Raw genomic sequence first — 14673 nt, forward strand, 5'->3', positions numbered from 1 at the left:
ACACAAGAACACAACACAATAAGGCCATGGCTACACTAGCACTTATGTCAGCAAAACTTTTGTCACTGAGAGGTGTGAAAAAACCCTCCCCGAGAAACAGAAGTTTTGCCAGCATAAGCACTTGTGTGCACAGATTTTTTTGTTGAAGGATGGCTACTTTTAAACCAGTTGTTGAATGTCCAGGGAGATTGAAGTGTTCTCCTACTGGCTTTTGTATGTTACCATTCCTGATGTCTGATTTGTGTCCATTTATTCTTTTATGTAGAGACTGTCTGGTTTGGCCAGTGTACATGGCAGAGGGGCATTGCTGGGACGTGATGGCATATATCACATTGGTAGATGTGCAGGTGAACAAGCCCCTGATGGTGTGGCTGTTGTGGTTGGGTCCTATGACAGAGTCGCTAGGGTAGATATGGGGACAGAGTAGGCAACCTTCAACAAAAAAACTTTAAAAACAGGTTTAAAAGAGAAACTGCAGAGCTACAATTCATTTGCAAATTTAACACCATTAATTTGGGCATGAATAGGGACTGGGAGTGGCTGGCTCAGTACAAAAGCAATTTTACCTCTCTTGGTATTGACACCTCATCAATTATTGGGAGTGGACCACATCCACCCTGACTGAATTGTCATCACTGGTTCTCCACTTGTAAGGTAACTCCCTTCTCTTCATGTGCCAGTATATTTATGCTTGTATCTGTATTTTCACTCTATGCATCTGAAGCTTTTACCCACAAAAGCTTATGCCCAAATAAATCTGTTACTCTTTCAGGTGCCATCGGACTCCTTGTTGTTTTCGTGGATACAGACTAACATGGCTACCCCTCTAAAAATTGAAAGGGTGACTTGGAAGCAAGTGAATGATCAGAAATTGCTTTAAGTGACTTCTGTAATTGACTAGATTGCAAGATGTCATTATCAGTTTACCATGGTTCAGCATGTAATTGCTTCAATTACCCATGCTTAAAAGTACTCACAGGGTATGTCCGTGCCGTAATGAAAAACACACGGCTGGTCCATGCTGGGCGACTTAGGTTTGCAGGGCTCTGGCAAAGGGGCTGTTTAATTGCAGTGTAGACTTTGGGCTCAGGCTGGAGCCTGAGCTCTATGACCCTGTGAGGTAGGAGGGTCCCAGAGCTTGGACTCAAACGTCTACACCTCAGCTGGCATGGTGCAGCCACGGGTGTCTGTTTGCAGTGACACTGTAGACATACCTTCACTGCCTACCTGAGGAATTGGGACCGAGAAAGTTAGAGAACTTGTTGCAGGCAGATTAGGCCCAGCAAATAACTTCTAGATAGTCAAAATGGTGCCAGTGTGCATGCAATGCCTACAGTACTGAAAACAACAACAAAAAATCCAAATTAAAATATCATAGTTAAGAGAACCTAAGTGTCTGAAAGTGTGTATGTTTGAAATGTTCCAGGGGGTGGCTTCATGATTGTGAAATGTACTGTATTCTTTGGGATGAAAGTAAATGTTTTTTCAACTTGGAAAGTGTGAAGGTCTGTAAACAAGAACATGAGTATTTAAAGCTCAGGGCTGTAATTGTTGGTAGCTGATAAGGTACTATAACCTGCTTGCAGTAGGTTATAGTACATAGCAAAAAGGGGTTAAATGGAAAGAAATGGTACCAAAAAAGGGGGGATGAACATGCAAAAAGGAAAACATAAGCGAGGAAAGAATTGATGGGGGAGGAGAAAGATTGTCAGGGAGAGTTGGAGAGAGATACATCTTGTGATGAGAGTCCGATCACATCAGTCCTTAAATGATATTGCTAACTATAATATCACAAGACAAAATAATAAGCATTTATACATAAGCATCCCTTCTTATACAAGTTACCTTACATTTTTCAGTATATCAACCTTCTCTTTAATTCCAGAGTTGATCTCCCAAATACAGTTGCATGGGAGCATGTAGAAGTATACATGGTTGCTAACTTTTCCATGTGATGTTTGTAAAAAAACAATAAGGGCTGAAGGCAGAGGAATATGTAATACAGCAGAGAAAAGACGTGCAAAGGTGTCTTCCTGGTGTAACTTGGAGATTGGGAATTAGTGCTACCTCCTTTTTGCTATGTGATGACTAGCTCTGGGATAATTGTGTTGTGTGACAATATAGCAGAGGTGGGCAAACTATGGCCCGCGGACCATCCTGCCTGGCTCTTGAGCTCCCAGCCTGGGAGGCTAGCCTCCGGCCCCTGCCCTGCTGTCACCCCTCCCCTGCAGTCTCAGCTTGCTGCGCCACCAGTGCTCTGCCGGGCTGCATGGCTGGTTCCGGCTAGGCGGTGTGGCTATGAGCTCCTGCTGCTCTGAGTGGCATGGTAAGGGAGTTGGGGGGATGAGGGGGTTGGATAAGGGGTCCTGGGAGACAGGAGTGGGGGTGTGGATAGCGGTTGGGGCAGTTGGGGGACAAGGAGCTGGGGATTGGATGGGTCGGTGGTTCTGAAGGGGGCAGATAGGGGGCGAGGGCCAAGCTGTTTGGGGAGGCACAGCCTTCCCTACCCGACCCTCCATACAGTTTTGGAACCCTGATGTGACTCTCAGGCCAAAAAGTTTGCCTGCCCCTGCAATATAGGGTGGAGGAATGTAAATTCTCTAACCCATCTGGTATAAGTGGTTTGCATATGCTTTGGCACAAACAATTGGAAGCATGTGGTTTCCCATTTTAAAGTTTATGCTGTAATTAGGAGGTAAGGACGTATGATCAGCTGAACTTGAGCTCCAAATGCAACGTTGTGGCCCAAAAGGATGTATAAATAGGGGAATATCGATTAAGAGTAAGGAGATTATATTACCTCTCTATTTGGCACTGATGTGACTACCACAGGAATATTCTGGGCTGGAGCACCCACAGAAAAAAATTAGCAGGTGCTTAGCACCCACTGGCATCCAGCTCCCCCCCTCCCCTCCAGTGCCTCCTGCCCACCGATCATTTCCTCCCTCCCAGCACCTCCTGCCCACCGCAGTCAGCTGTTTCGTGGCATGCAGGAGGCTCTGGGAGGAAGGGGGAGGAGCGGGGAGGGGTCATGCTCAGGGGAGGGGGTGAAACTGGGCGGGAAGGGGCTGGGGGGGGTGAAGGCTTGGGGGAAGCGGTTGGGTGGGGGCTGGGCCTGGGGCGAAGCAGGGGATTGAGCACCCCCCGGACCCTGAGGAAGCTGGTGCCTATAGCTCAGGTGACTAACTCAAGCCACTGCCGGTGCTGCAGTGTCCTATTTTTAGTGTGCTAGCTTGAGCTGAGCTAGTGCAAGTCTGTCTACCTGTGCTGGGAATCACAGTGGTCAACTGCAGTGTAGCTATACCATCATAGGTCACAGAGGTACTGCAAAAAGAACGAGGAGGACTTGTGGCACCTTAGAGACTAACAAATTTATTAGAGCATAAGCTTTCGTGGGCTACAGCCCACTTCATTGGATGCATAGAATGGAACATATAGTAAGAAGATATATACACATACAGAGAAGGTGGAAGTTGCCATGCAAACTGTAAGAGGCTAATTAATAAGGTGAGCTATTATCTGCAGGAGAAAAAAACTTTTGTAGTGATAATTAAGATGGCCCATTTAGACAGTTGACAAGAAGGTGTGAGGGGATACTTAACATTCAATATGTGAAATGACCCAGCCACTCCCAGGGAAGGGGTGGAGTGGGGGCAGGGCTGGGAGCAGCAGGCAGAGGGGTGTCTGATGTGGCCCACGGGCCAATGTACTAGTCCTCACATGGCCCTCGTGGTGATTTGAGTTTGAGATCCCTGCTCTTACCCATGTTGCTGTACTCAGCCTCCTTCCTACCTACTGCTGATCTTGGGTCATATATAATATAAGAAATTTTACTAGCTTCAGTTCTTTTCGCAGCTGCCAGTGCCTTTCTCTCCTGCATGTTTCCTGTTCTGCAGCTGAATGGGGAGCAATTCATGTTTTTGGCTGCCAAGTTCTATACTGCTCAGTGTGAGACACTTCTTGATGGTGAGAACAAATCAGTGAATAGTGGGGACAGTGGTGAGAGAGATGAACCTGATCTCACATGCAGGTGAGGATGGTGGAGGACATAGGATCAGCTGAGAGGGGCCAGGTTGACCATAAGGAAGAAGGACTGAGGAGCAGGCATGACCAGAAACCTGGTTGGAGCTTAGGGGTTGGTGGAAGGAGACTGGAGAGAAGTTATGAGAGAAGCTAGGTGAGCCTAAGGCAGCTTTTCACTTCAGTCTGCCTCTGACCCTTCTGTCATCTGCCTTTCAGCCCCTGTCATCTCCCAGTAGCCTGTACCTTCTATCCTGCCACGCCCTCCCTCCCACCTCTGCAGTGTTCTCTGCACACCTGGCTTCCACCACCTGCTATATTGTGTCCTCCTGGAGTCCAAAAGGGGAAGCATTGAATATGAAGAGACACAGCCTGGCTGCCTTTGATTAATGCACTTCAGCAGCCCCCTCCCCACTTCTCCCCTTGCCAAAAAGAAAAAAAAAAAGCACCTGGAAAGAGGAACTGCTATGGAATTCCTGTTGTCTGTCTGCAGCACTGGTGGGTGAGGGAATCTAATTCGTGAGTGTGTGACCGGTAGAATTGTCTGAAATTTTTCAAGACTGTGAAATTTTGGCCAGCAGCAGCCAAAAAACAAAAACAAAACCACCACATCAACTTTTACAAAAATGTATTGCTTTTTGACCAGCTCTAGTATGTCTCCTGTGAGCTGGCATGACACTTGGCAACCTGGAGGGAGAGAAGTGATTTTGATGTAATATGTAACATTTACCATTAACCGCAAATGAAGAGATTTTTTTTTTTTTTTTTGGACCTGAGATGGACTTTGATTCTCAAAATGAAAACTGTATCTCTTACTGCATGTTGGGTACAGCACCTGAAAAAGTGCATACACACAACAAAGTCCTTACTGAGAATGTGAATGTACTGTTTCTTTTTCATTTCTAGTAACAAATAAACTTGCCTTTAGGAAGGTGAACTGTCCTCACAACTTACAAAGATAAACAGGATTCAGCCATTTGTGTGGATGTAGGATTCAGTTATTTAGTGTTATTTAGTGTTATGCAGACTCCATACCAAAGGGGTATATGTGCCTCATTTTTTTCCTTATGAAAAGCATGTGGGATTGGGAAGGAATGTGCAGAGTGAATTCATTTTGCTCATTGTGTAGTCTGGAGATCTGATTTTTTTTTTTTCTTTCTCCGAAATCAGTTGGTTAGAATAATGGCATGAATAAGATGCCAAACTGTGAATTTGTTTCAAGCCTATGGGATTAACGGATAATCTGTCTATAAAAATAATAGCCCAGAGTTCACACTTTCAGAGAGTAAGGAGACCAATAGACTTAGTTTACCATAATGTACTATTCCACTGGCATTAGTACACTACTTCACACTGTGAAAGGTGTTTGTGTAAATATTTAATTGTTCATCTGGGGGGGTGGGGGGAGCTCACTAATGGAAGCTCAAGTCTGGTAAATTTAGATGGGGATCTCTTCTGGGCTTAGCTGTGGACCTTTCCTGGCAGTGATCAAGAAGTCATTTACAACTCTTGTTCTGCTCAGTTGAAAGCAGAACAAGCCATTTCATAGAGGTGGTTAACTGCCCTTCAGGGACAGGTGTAAGAGTTTTTGTCAGACTGATTCCTCTAACCCTGAATCCTACATGCCAACCAGATGTTTTTAACCTCTTGCCTTCTTCTGTCACTCCTCCTTGGGAGGGTGTGTGTGAGGTAATCGTTAGATCTTTCATTCAGTTCACATTTTGTGGGCTTTAGTTACGCTAGTTTTAGAAGGCAATATGATCTCTGCGTACCTTCTAAGGTATTGGGATGAGTCTATTAGGTCTGTTGGATATTTGGCTGTCCTTCTCTCTTGCCTCACCCTATTTCCAAAACATGAGCCAACTAGTTCAGCTGTTGTGAAGTCTTGTGGTTCTCTTTTCTGGGCCCTGCATCAAAGGCCACATTTGAATTAAACAAGAATTTATTTGTTTGGTTGTACTATCATTAGACACCTCTGCCCCCAAACCTTCCAACTGCCAAAACTTTCCAGTCCCCACCTTCTCACAGAACCAGATGCCTTAATATAACCCTAATACAGTCCCCACCAGCAAACCCTGATCAACAGTTTGCTTAAATGCAAAACCTGCCTTGCAAACCCTTAATAGCAATACAATGTCCAGTTAAGGGAACTGTAATGTGCAGCAGTTAAACTGGGTTAGTGACACTAATCCATTTCACAGGTAGTTCTCTGCACCTCCACCAGAAGCTCCTTTGTACATACAAAGAAATACAATACGGACAAAATCCACTCTAATCTGCGCCATAATGCAAAACCTCAACTCTCACCTCAGCAGCATTGAGGCATGTACTATGTGCAGATGTACATTGGCTAAAGAGAATATTTTATAAGTGGGAAAACACAAAGTCATAGTTAAGTTTTTGTGTTCGGTCCAGTTCAAGGAATTTTGTGTATTGTTTCTCTGCGTGCAAGGGAGATTGTTGTGGAGTAACTTAGTGCAACCTTAAGTATGGAGTTGCTACTGTGTATCCATAATTGAGGCCTTTAATTTTTTTTCTAATACAAGAGCTTTTGAAACCTTTCCCGTAAACGTAATAAAAAAGCCATTTACCTGCATAGCTGTGGATTTGTTGGTAGCTGTGACATCACAGCATGGTGCATTTTGCAGAGAGAAAAGTGGAGTTATTTGAAGTTCTTCCTCTTCCTGTTTGTTCTGGACACTAAGGGTACATCTACATTGGAATAAAAGACCTGTGGCATGGCCGCACCAGGCCCTGGCCAACCGACTTGGGCTCACTGGGCTCAGGCTGCAAGGCTTAAGCCCAAACGTTTACATGGCAATTTTACAGCCCAAGCTCTGTGAGCCTGAGTCAACTGATCTGGGCCAACCATGGTGGTTTAATTGCTGTGTAGATGTACCCTCCATTCACAATCCTACTTCTAGGTCAGTTGTCATGCAATATTTTTATATGGCCTCATTTAAAAAGTTGGTTTCTTACTGTAGCTCCAGTGAATACCTCTCTACAGCGGGAAGTGAAAAGCTTGACATTTCCCTTGCAGCTGACTACCTTCCTCATCAAGCCACCTCAGTTTCTCTCTGCCACTTGAAAACAAATTGATAAATTATATAGGGCATTTTCCTGATCTACAGAGTTCTATTATAAGTGGATTTTGACAATGTGTGCCTCAAGAATTCATGAAATTTCTCTCTGTAGCCTGCCTGGCTCTGGCTGTAGTCTTCACTGAAAAAAAAAAATATATATTTTATATTGAGATGGCTATCTATAAAATTCCATTGAAGATAAGACCCCAAGTAGTTTTAGTCAAAGTCAACCCTAAGCCCCTCCTACCTCTCACCTGGGGTCTACCTTGATATAGCTAGTCAAGGTAAAAACTAGAGTACCTTTTCTCAGCTAACTCAATGTGGACTTCTAGTGATCACAATGTAAAAGTGCATCTATTCTTTCAGTGAAGACATAGTCTTCCTTCCTTCCTTATTCTATTTATAGTTTTGTAATGCCTTTGGTTGTGGCACCACAGAAAGTCCTGAGATTTTGGAGGTAGTCCAAAACCTCTTTGTTCTCTCCTTCAACATCATTCGTGAAGCTTTGCCAGCCTTTCCTCTGACCCTTTCTCTTACTTTTGCTTTCCCCCAATCCCATCACCCTGTAGATAATACCAGCCTTTATAGCCCCTTCATTTCCTTTCCCACACCTGCTCCTGTGCAGTTATCTATGCTGACATCGTGCCCAAAATGCTATCCTGGAGCTTATTTCATAGTCCATCACATTGTCCTAATTTAAAATCTCTCCTATTAAAAACTCACTTGTGCAGTATTTCCTGCAAAAAGGATTCACTTGATTTTTCCCTATCAGAGCTTCAATGGTGCGCACTCAACTGCATTATAGTATTGCCCTCACCCTTCTCCACGGCCTTTTTTATTTTGTCTCCACTTGTGGATCACTGTGGAAGGCCTTAAATCAGGGGTTCTCATAACAAAATTTTTGGTGGCCTCAGAGTGCGGCCACCAACTCTTGCTGGTGGCTGCGTTGGCAATTTTTACTCAAATAATTAACTTTAGGAAAAAAATAAATATGCGCATACATATAAATATGCACATATTTGCAAATCATTGTAATTTATTGAATCTTTTTGCAGACTCAATAAAAATAATGTACAGTTGTCTCTATTGTTTACTGGACAGTAGCAGAATAGAAACACAAATAAGGTGCTTTGCAGGTTCTTGTCTTTTTTGTTGTTGTTTTTCTTTTGTTTTTTGGTTGCTTTTTTAAAAAGACTTGCTAGCTAGTAAGTCTGCTGCTGTGAAAAGTGAGCCCAGGGACAAATTAAGTGTTGCATAGGGAGGTCAGTGGGAGGGGATGTGAGGTCTGGGGAGGAATGCATAACGGGCCGGCAAAGGCAGCAGGGGCCGGGGCGATGTGGGGGTGAGCCCCGCAGCTGGGGTTTGTAGCCCTGTGGCCAGAGCCTGCTGCCTGCCACCTCAGGGCTGGAGCCAGACCCTACATCCCTAGGAAGGTGGGGAACTCACTAACTGCCTGCTCCTCCAGCATTTGTCTCTCCAGAGGGCGTCATTGTTCAACCCCTGCTGGTGGCCCTGGGGAAGGAACCACTGCTTAGCCACTTCCCACACCACTGCCGAGGGGGCTGTGGCCACAAGAAAAGCCCCTGGTGTCCGCATGCGGGAAACGCTGTGCTTAAAGCATTGTGAATGTTGTAAGCTTTGTCTTCTATACTTCTCTGTAAAACACCCTTCGCACACTTGGGTGCTGTAAAGAAACAAATAAGAGTCCTAAGGAATTACATACAAGCCTGAGGCTAGGCTGTTCTACTTGAGTGTCCTTTATTTGGCAGACTAATTCATTAACCACCACTCCAGGACTAAAGCAGCCTACAGGCAATTGAGGTCACTGCAGAAACTTTTTGTACTGAGAGGCATATGCTAATACCATAACTGAACAAGACTTTTCTCCCCCCCTCCCCAACCCCAAGAATGAAGGAATTTGTGTGCTCACCCTGAGGCTTGTTGTGCAAGGACTTCTGGAGAGATTTAGACTTTATTAGATTCTGTGTGTTGCTTATTAAGGAACTTGCCCTTCATGTTCAGTGGTCCCAAAAAAACCTAAAATTGCTAGTGCAATCTTCTTAATAATTGGGGGATTTCTCTTCTCTCAGTTTATCTCACACTCCCTTTCCTAGGCAGAAGAATTAAGAAAATACAAGGGACCTGACACTCTTAATATAATCACATAAGCACTGAACAGGTTCAAAAAACCAGTTTCAATAGTGAATAGTTTCACCAGACTGATATTCCATATCTCTGTATCTCACTATAGAAATGGAAAAGCTGACATCTGTTTGTTCACTATTCTGCATTGTATTGTGACTTATATCCAAAAAGAGATTGCTTTACAACACTCTTTCTCATTTATATATGTGTGTATATATGTATATGTATATAAATAAAAAGAGGGTTAAAGTTGCCAAGGAAAGCATTCGGAATTAAGAAATGCCACTTGTGATGAATCGGTCTTCTCCCCACAATAGTTTTTAAGTGATCATGTGCTGGTTTTAATGCAGGATCCTTTCCTCATCCAGTGCCCAGGTTGAATACTGCTGTAAATAAGGAAGCTAGCTGTTCAGTCTTTGTCTTTGATGTTCAGCAATGGCCAACGGCCGCATTCACTGCACACCACCCAACCCTTCAGGCTGGGGTCCATAGGACCCCTTTCTTGCTCACAGCACGTTGTCCAGTTTCTTTAATGAATAAAGCATTATATAATATCCACTTTGGCAAATCGTAATTCAGTTACTGCTGATATGGTTTACTCTATTCTGTGATGTGTGTGGGATTGATATATAGAAGGGGAGTATATTAGCTGATCATCTTTTCAGATAACTACAGATATATCTGTTTGGAGTATCTCTCAATCTGATATACTGCATGCTCTTTGTTTATTTGACATGCATGATTCAAAATTTTTCCCTTTTGTAGCACAGGAAAAAGCCTCATCTAACTTCATCGGTTTTGTTTGACTTGTACAAAGAATTCTGATCACTTGGCATATATAAAGTGACTTGTTTTTAGAATAGATAAGTTAGTTTTAAATTTCTTCTTATTAGGATGACATAAAATTGAGAAATAAGTAATAGTTTGTTAAATGGCACTATAATGTTTTTTTTTTTCTTTTTTTTTAGCTGTATGGGGCAACTTTATCAACATGAGGTAATACTTTATTTTGTCCGAGTATCTTTATTTGAAACGAGGTTATTTCCGCTACCATCCCATCATGCAACAATAGGAAGAAATCAGAAAAAGCTGCTCACAAAGTTGTTGAAATATCAGCTCTTAACAATGGTAGATGTAGAATCCACCATTCATGTAATAAAAACGCCTTCAGCATCAGAGAAGTACTATAGGGCTGTGAACATCCTCACTGGCAGGGGACAAGACATGCTGAGTTTCCTCCTCCTCATTCCACTGGAGTGGAAGGACATTCCAAGATAACAGTAAAGGATTTGTACCTCCTTAACCCTTAAGCTTTGCCTTAACTGCAGAGTTAGATGAACTTTTGGCTGTAATGCATCTTCTGTTCACACAAGGAAAAACCTCTGTCCAAGGCTTGAGTGTGCTTTAAGACTAGGCTAGCAAACACATCTGAGGGTTTAGGCTTTAGCTTAGGTTTTTTTCAGCCAGGCTGGCAACCTACCTATTTTGCAATGAGACTGCAGGTTAAGCAAGCCCAGTTGCTGTTAGTCCTCCAGTGCTTTCCCACAGTTTCACCTGACCTGTGCTTCCTTGTCTGTGTGCTCCCTTTTACTGAACTGTAAGTTAAGTATATTGGCTCAGCATTTTAACCCTGCATGTGTCTGCTTCATCTGTAAGTCAAATACATTGAATCAGCATTTTAACCCTGCATGTGCCTGCTTCATTTCTGCTGCATTTTCCACAGCATTTGAACAGAGGCGCTATCCGAGTAAATGCAGTACAAATCACTTTGTGGTTTGCTAGCTGAATTGCTTAATGACCTTCCCATTAAAAGTTTTTGCTCTCAAACGCTGTTTGCTTATGCCTTCAGAGCTATTTGCATTAATAATGAGTAGCTTCTCTTGGAAGTTATTTACATTAAGTATTATTCTCATGTCACTACCACAGACAGCAGCTCCATGTTAGGGGTAGGGGAGATGCATCCTGTGAATGAATTCACAGAGTGGCCCAGTTTAGTGGACCATTAAGAATAATGGGATAACCCACCAGAAACCCATCCCAGCTCATAGGCTACTACAGCACCATTGGGGACCTAGCCACATGGGTCTGACACAGGTAGGGCTTTATGGTGGGGACACTCTATTCGGGCTAATTCTGTGGTGAAGGCATACCCGGAGATGTGTAGAAGATTCCTGCCGCCACTCCCTCAAAGCCTGCCTTGAATCTAAATATCTATGAATCAGCGAGGGTTCCCTGTGCAGCAACCCAAGGAAACTAATTTTAATTGAGAAAGCATGATCTTATGTGGGAATATCCCCATAGAGTTGTAAGGGAAAGGAGATGAACCTTTAGGGGAGAGACCATCCGTGTAGCTTCACTCCACGGAAGTAGAGTGCTCAGACCAGCCCTCTGTAACTAAATTGGTAAGTTAAGGAGGGGAAAACTCACTTAACATAAAGCTGCAATTGGCCAGTGCTCAAAACTACAGAATGTGAACACACTACAACAGATTTGACTTTTGAGATTACTTTAAGAACCTTTTAATATGTTGTATTTTCTGTTAAGTTTTTCCTTAATCACTTACCACAAAGGAGAAGATTCTCTGTTCCACAGATGCACGTTCAAAGTTGTGTGCATTATCTATTTTCAGGAAAATATCTAATACAGTAACTATTGTGAGTTAGTGTTACTCCTGAATAATATTCTAATGCTGCATGTTAACCTATAAGTCAGTTTTTGCTGCTGCTGGTACAGTAAGTGGCTGTCTTTTGTGAAAAGAGTCTCTAGAACCTGAATGGTTCTACTCAATACTGCACTCCTTCCTGAGGCAAAACTACTGAAGTCAGTAGGAGTTTTGCCTGAGTGAGGCATGCTGGACTGACTGACTTAGTAAGATTTTTTACAGAATGATGTGAGGAGAATTGTTGTTCTGATTTCTAACACTGTGGTAGTATGTGTGTGTGTCTACTTAACAAACGGCCTTCTGTTTCTCGAGGTGTAATGAAGGCAGGTCCCAAGTAAAGGAGCTCTGTTTTACTTGAAAGAACTCGATTTTGCATTGGCTGCCCCTGAAACCTCTAGTATGCAAAAACTTACCACTGTAAATCATGTTGAATAGTTCCATAAGCTGTCTGAAACGAAAATTAAGTTGAAACAAGAACTCATGCAAACTTAAGTGAAATCACGTAGGCTTGGGCTACACTAGCAAATTATGTTGGTATAACTGTGTTGCTCAGGATATGGAAAATCCATACACCTGAGCGATGCAGTTATACCGACCTTACTCCTGGTATACATAGCTTTGAGTTGATGGGAGGACTTCTCCCATCAGCATAGGTACCGCCTCTTGGGTAGGTAGAGTGGCTATGCTGACAGGGGAAGCCCTTCTGTTGGCTTAGGTACCATCTTCACTGAAGCGCTACAGTGGTGCAGCTGCAGTCTTTTAAGAGTAGGCAAGCCCTTAGTCACAAGAATGCGTATGCTAAGTGGCTTGCTCAGAGGAAAAACATCTCTAATCACCTGAGATGTTATATACATTTAAACACTAAATTAGATTACAATGAAACCTGTACAAGAGACCAGCTTTATTCTGCACCTTCTTGTCTTAAGAGGCTACCCTGAAGTATCCCCAAATATATTAGCATGGCTCCACCTTTACTAAGCAACCTTTGCTTAAGTATGTTTTTGTCCATAGAGTGGTTACTTAAAACAGTCTTCAGTGTGCTGATTTTGCTTTTAAAAAAATTCAAAGCTGCCTTAAACTGCAGAACTGTTTACCATTTTCCAGTCAGTTACACTTTTGTATCACCCCACTAACTGCACTGGAATTTCACAGGTTCTGCTGAAGACATTATTTGGTCTGTAAAATCTTTATTATAGGTGGGAAATGAAGAACCTATCTTAACTCTCTGATCCTAGATTGAGTTCGCAAATTCAGCAGTTGGAAAAATATATTATATTTGTACACTTGATATGGAGTCATTGAGACAATAAATACAGACCCCTTCCAAGCCATTTTAGTCACGTTTCCTAGTAGAATTGAACTACAAAAATACTTTTGGGGAAGGTGACCCTGTGATGAGTGACTAGGTTATCTTCTTATATTGTATTGAATTTTGAATACAATGTTGAATCTACCATGTTGATCAAGACTGCTAACTTTGGACCTGATTTAAAGGCCATTAGAGTTAATGGAAAGGTTCCAGTTGACTTCAGTAAGCATTGGATCTGGCTATGGTGGTCATTTGCTCTGTTTGTGTAGCTCTAGAGAACATATTCTGGAGTAATAAACTTTTTAAAGGAAATTTTTAAAAAATTAAGAACACATTGGAAATGGCATTTAGTTGATCTGTTTAATGGCTCTTTTTCTTCAACAGGTCTATCCAAGACAATGGGGATCAGAAGGTTGAAAGTAAGATAGAGGAGGTTAGTTTATTAAGTGGTTAATATCCTCTTTATTTCGACCTTTTTTAAAATTAATTTTCTTTCTAACTAGAATATTTTACTTTATTATTCTCCCACTAATGTAATCCTCAGCATTAGGTCTCATTCTTCATTAGAGTGGACCCAAACAGCTAATCAGTGGCTTCCCTCTGTTTTCCCTAAATCTCTCTCAGAAGATTATAATTCGAAAGATCCAATCCTGTTTGCCACAGTATCTTCCTAACTATCCCAGTCATGCTGGGAATTGAGCCTTTGTTACCAAGTTTTAGGACTGCTGTACTAACTCCTTTCTCTGTCACCCCTCCAAAAAGTTAAGTGTATTTAACTTTTAACAAGCATTTACTATTTGAAAATTTCCACCTATGTGCATTGCTTTGTTCTTAACTCTTATGCAGATTAACCAGTTATATTTTAGCGATGAAATACTATGCTGATGAGCACAACTGAAAAACCTAATAGATTTGTACTAGGTTTCCAATTCATAAAATGAAAGTTTAGTAGCATATATAGACGCTGTTCTATGACTGACTATTCATTTTTAGGTGAGGCAATCAATAGTGTGTTTGATTTACCAGATTTCTCGTATCTCAAGAGAACTATATATCCACTGGTTTCAGAGTAACAGCCATGTTAGTCTGTATTCGCAAAAAGAAAAGGAGTACTTGTGGCACCTTAGAGACTAAATAAATAAATTGGTTAGTCTCGAAGGTGCCACAAGTACTCCTTTTCTTTTTATATATCCACTGTTACTTTAGACGTGATTTGAAGCCTATTAAATTCACTTGGTCTTTTCATTGACTTCAGTAGGCATTGGAACAGGCTCTTAATGTCTTGTGTTTTTTCATTTTGGGTACAACTGCAATAGGTTTTATGGATTTGGAAATGCTGTTTTTAACTTCTTTTAAAAAAAAAGTTAAGATGTACAAATCTGTGAATACCCAACATGCAAAAGTTACTGTAAAATTCCTGAGAAATAAAAATTCTCTGGAGCTTGCTGAAAGTA

The 14673-nt window shown here is 42.2% G+C and overlaps 1 protein-coding gene across 1 annotated transcript in view; it reads left to right on the top strand.

Moving 5' to 3' along the window:
• UXS1 (UDP-glucuronate decarboxylase 1) overlaps nt 1–14673 on the top strand; it is a 92774-nt gene that overhangs the window by 11340 nt on the left and 66761 nt on the right. Inside the window, exons 2-3 of the mRNA XM_073351134.1 lie at nt 10217–10244; nt 13604–13652. Of these exons, the coding sequence (XP_073207235.1) occupies nt 10217–10244; nt 13604–13652 (77 nt within the window). The remainder of the gene's footprint in view (nt 1–10216; nt 10245–13603; nt 13653–14673) is intronic.

The sequence above is a fragment of the Lepidochelys kempii genome, chromosome 1 (genome assembly GCF_965140265.1).
Source record: "Lepidochelys kempii isolate rLepKem1 chromosome 1, rLepKem1.hap2, whole genome shotgun sequence".
Lineage (NCBI taxonomy): Eukaryota > Metazoa > Chordata > Testudines > Cheloniidae > Lepidochelys > Lepidochelys kempii.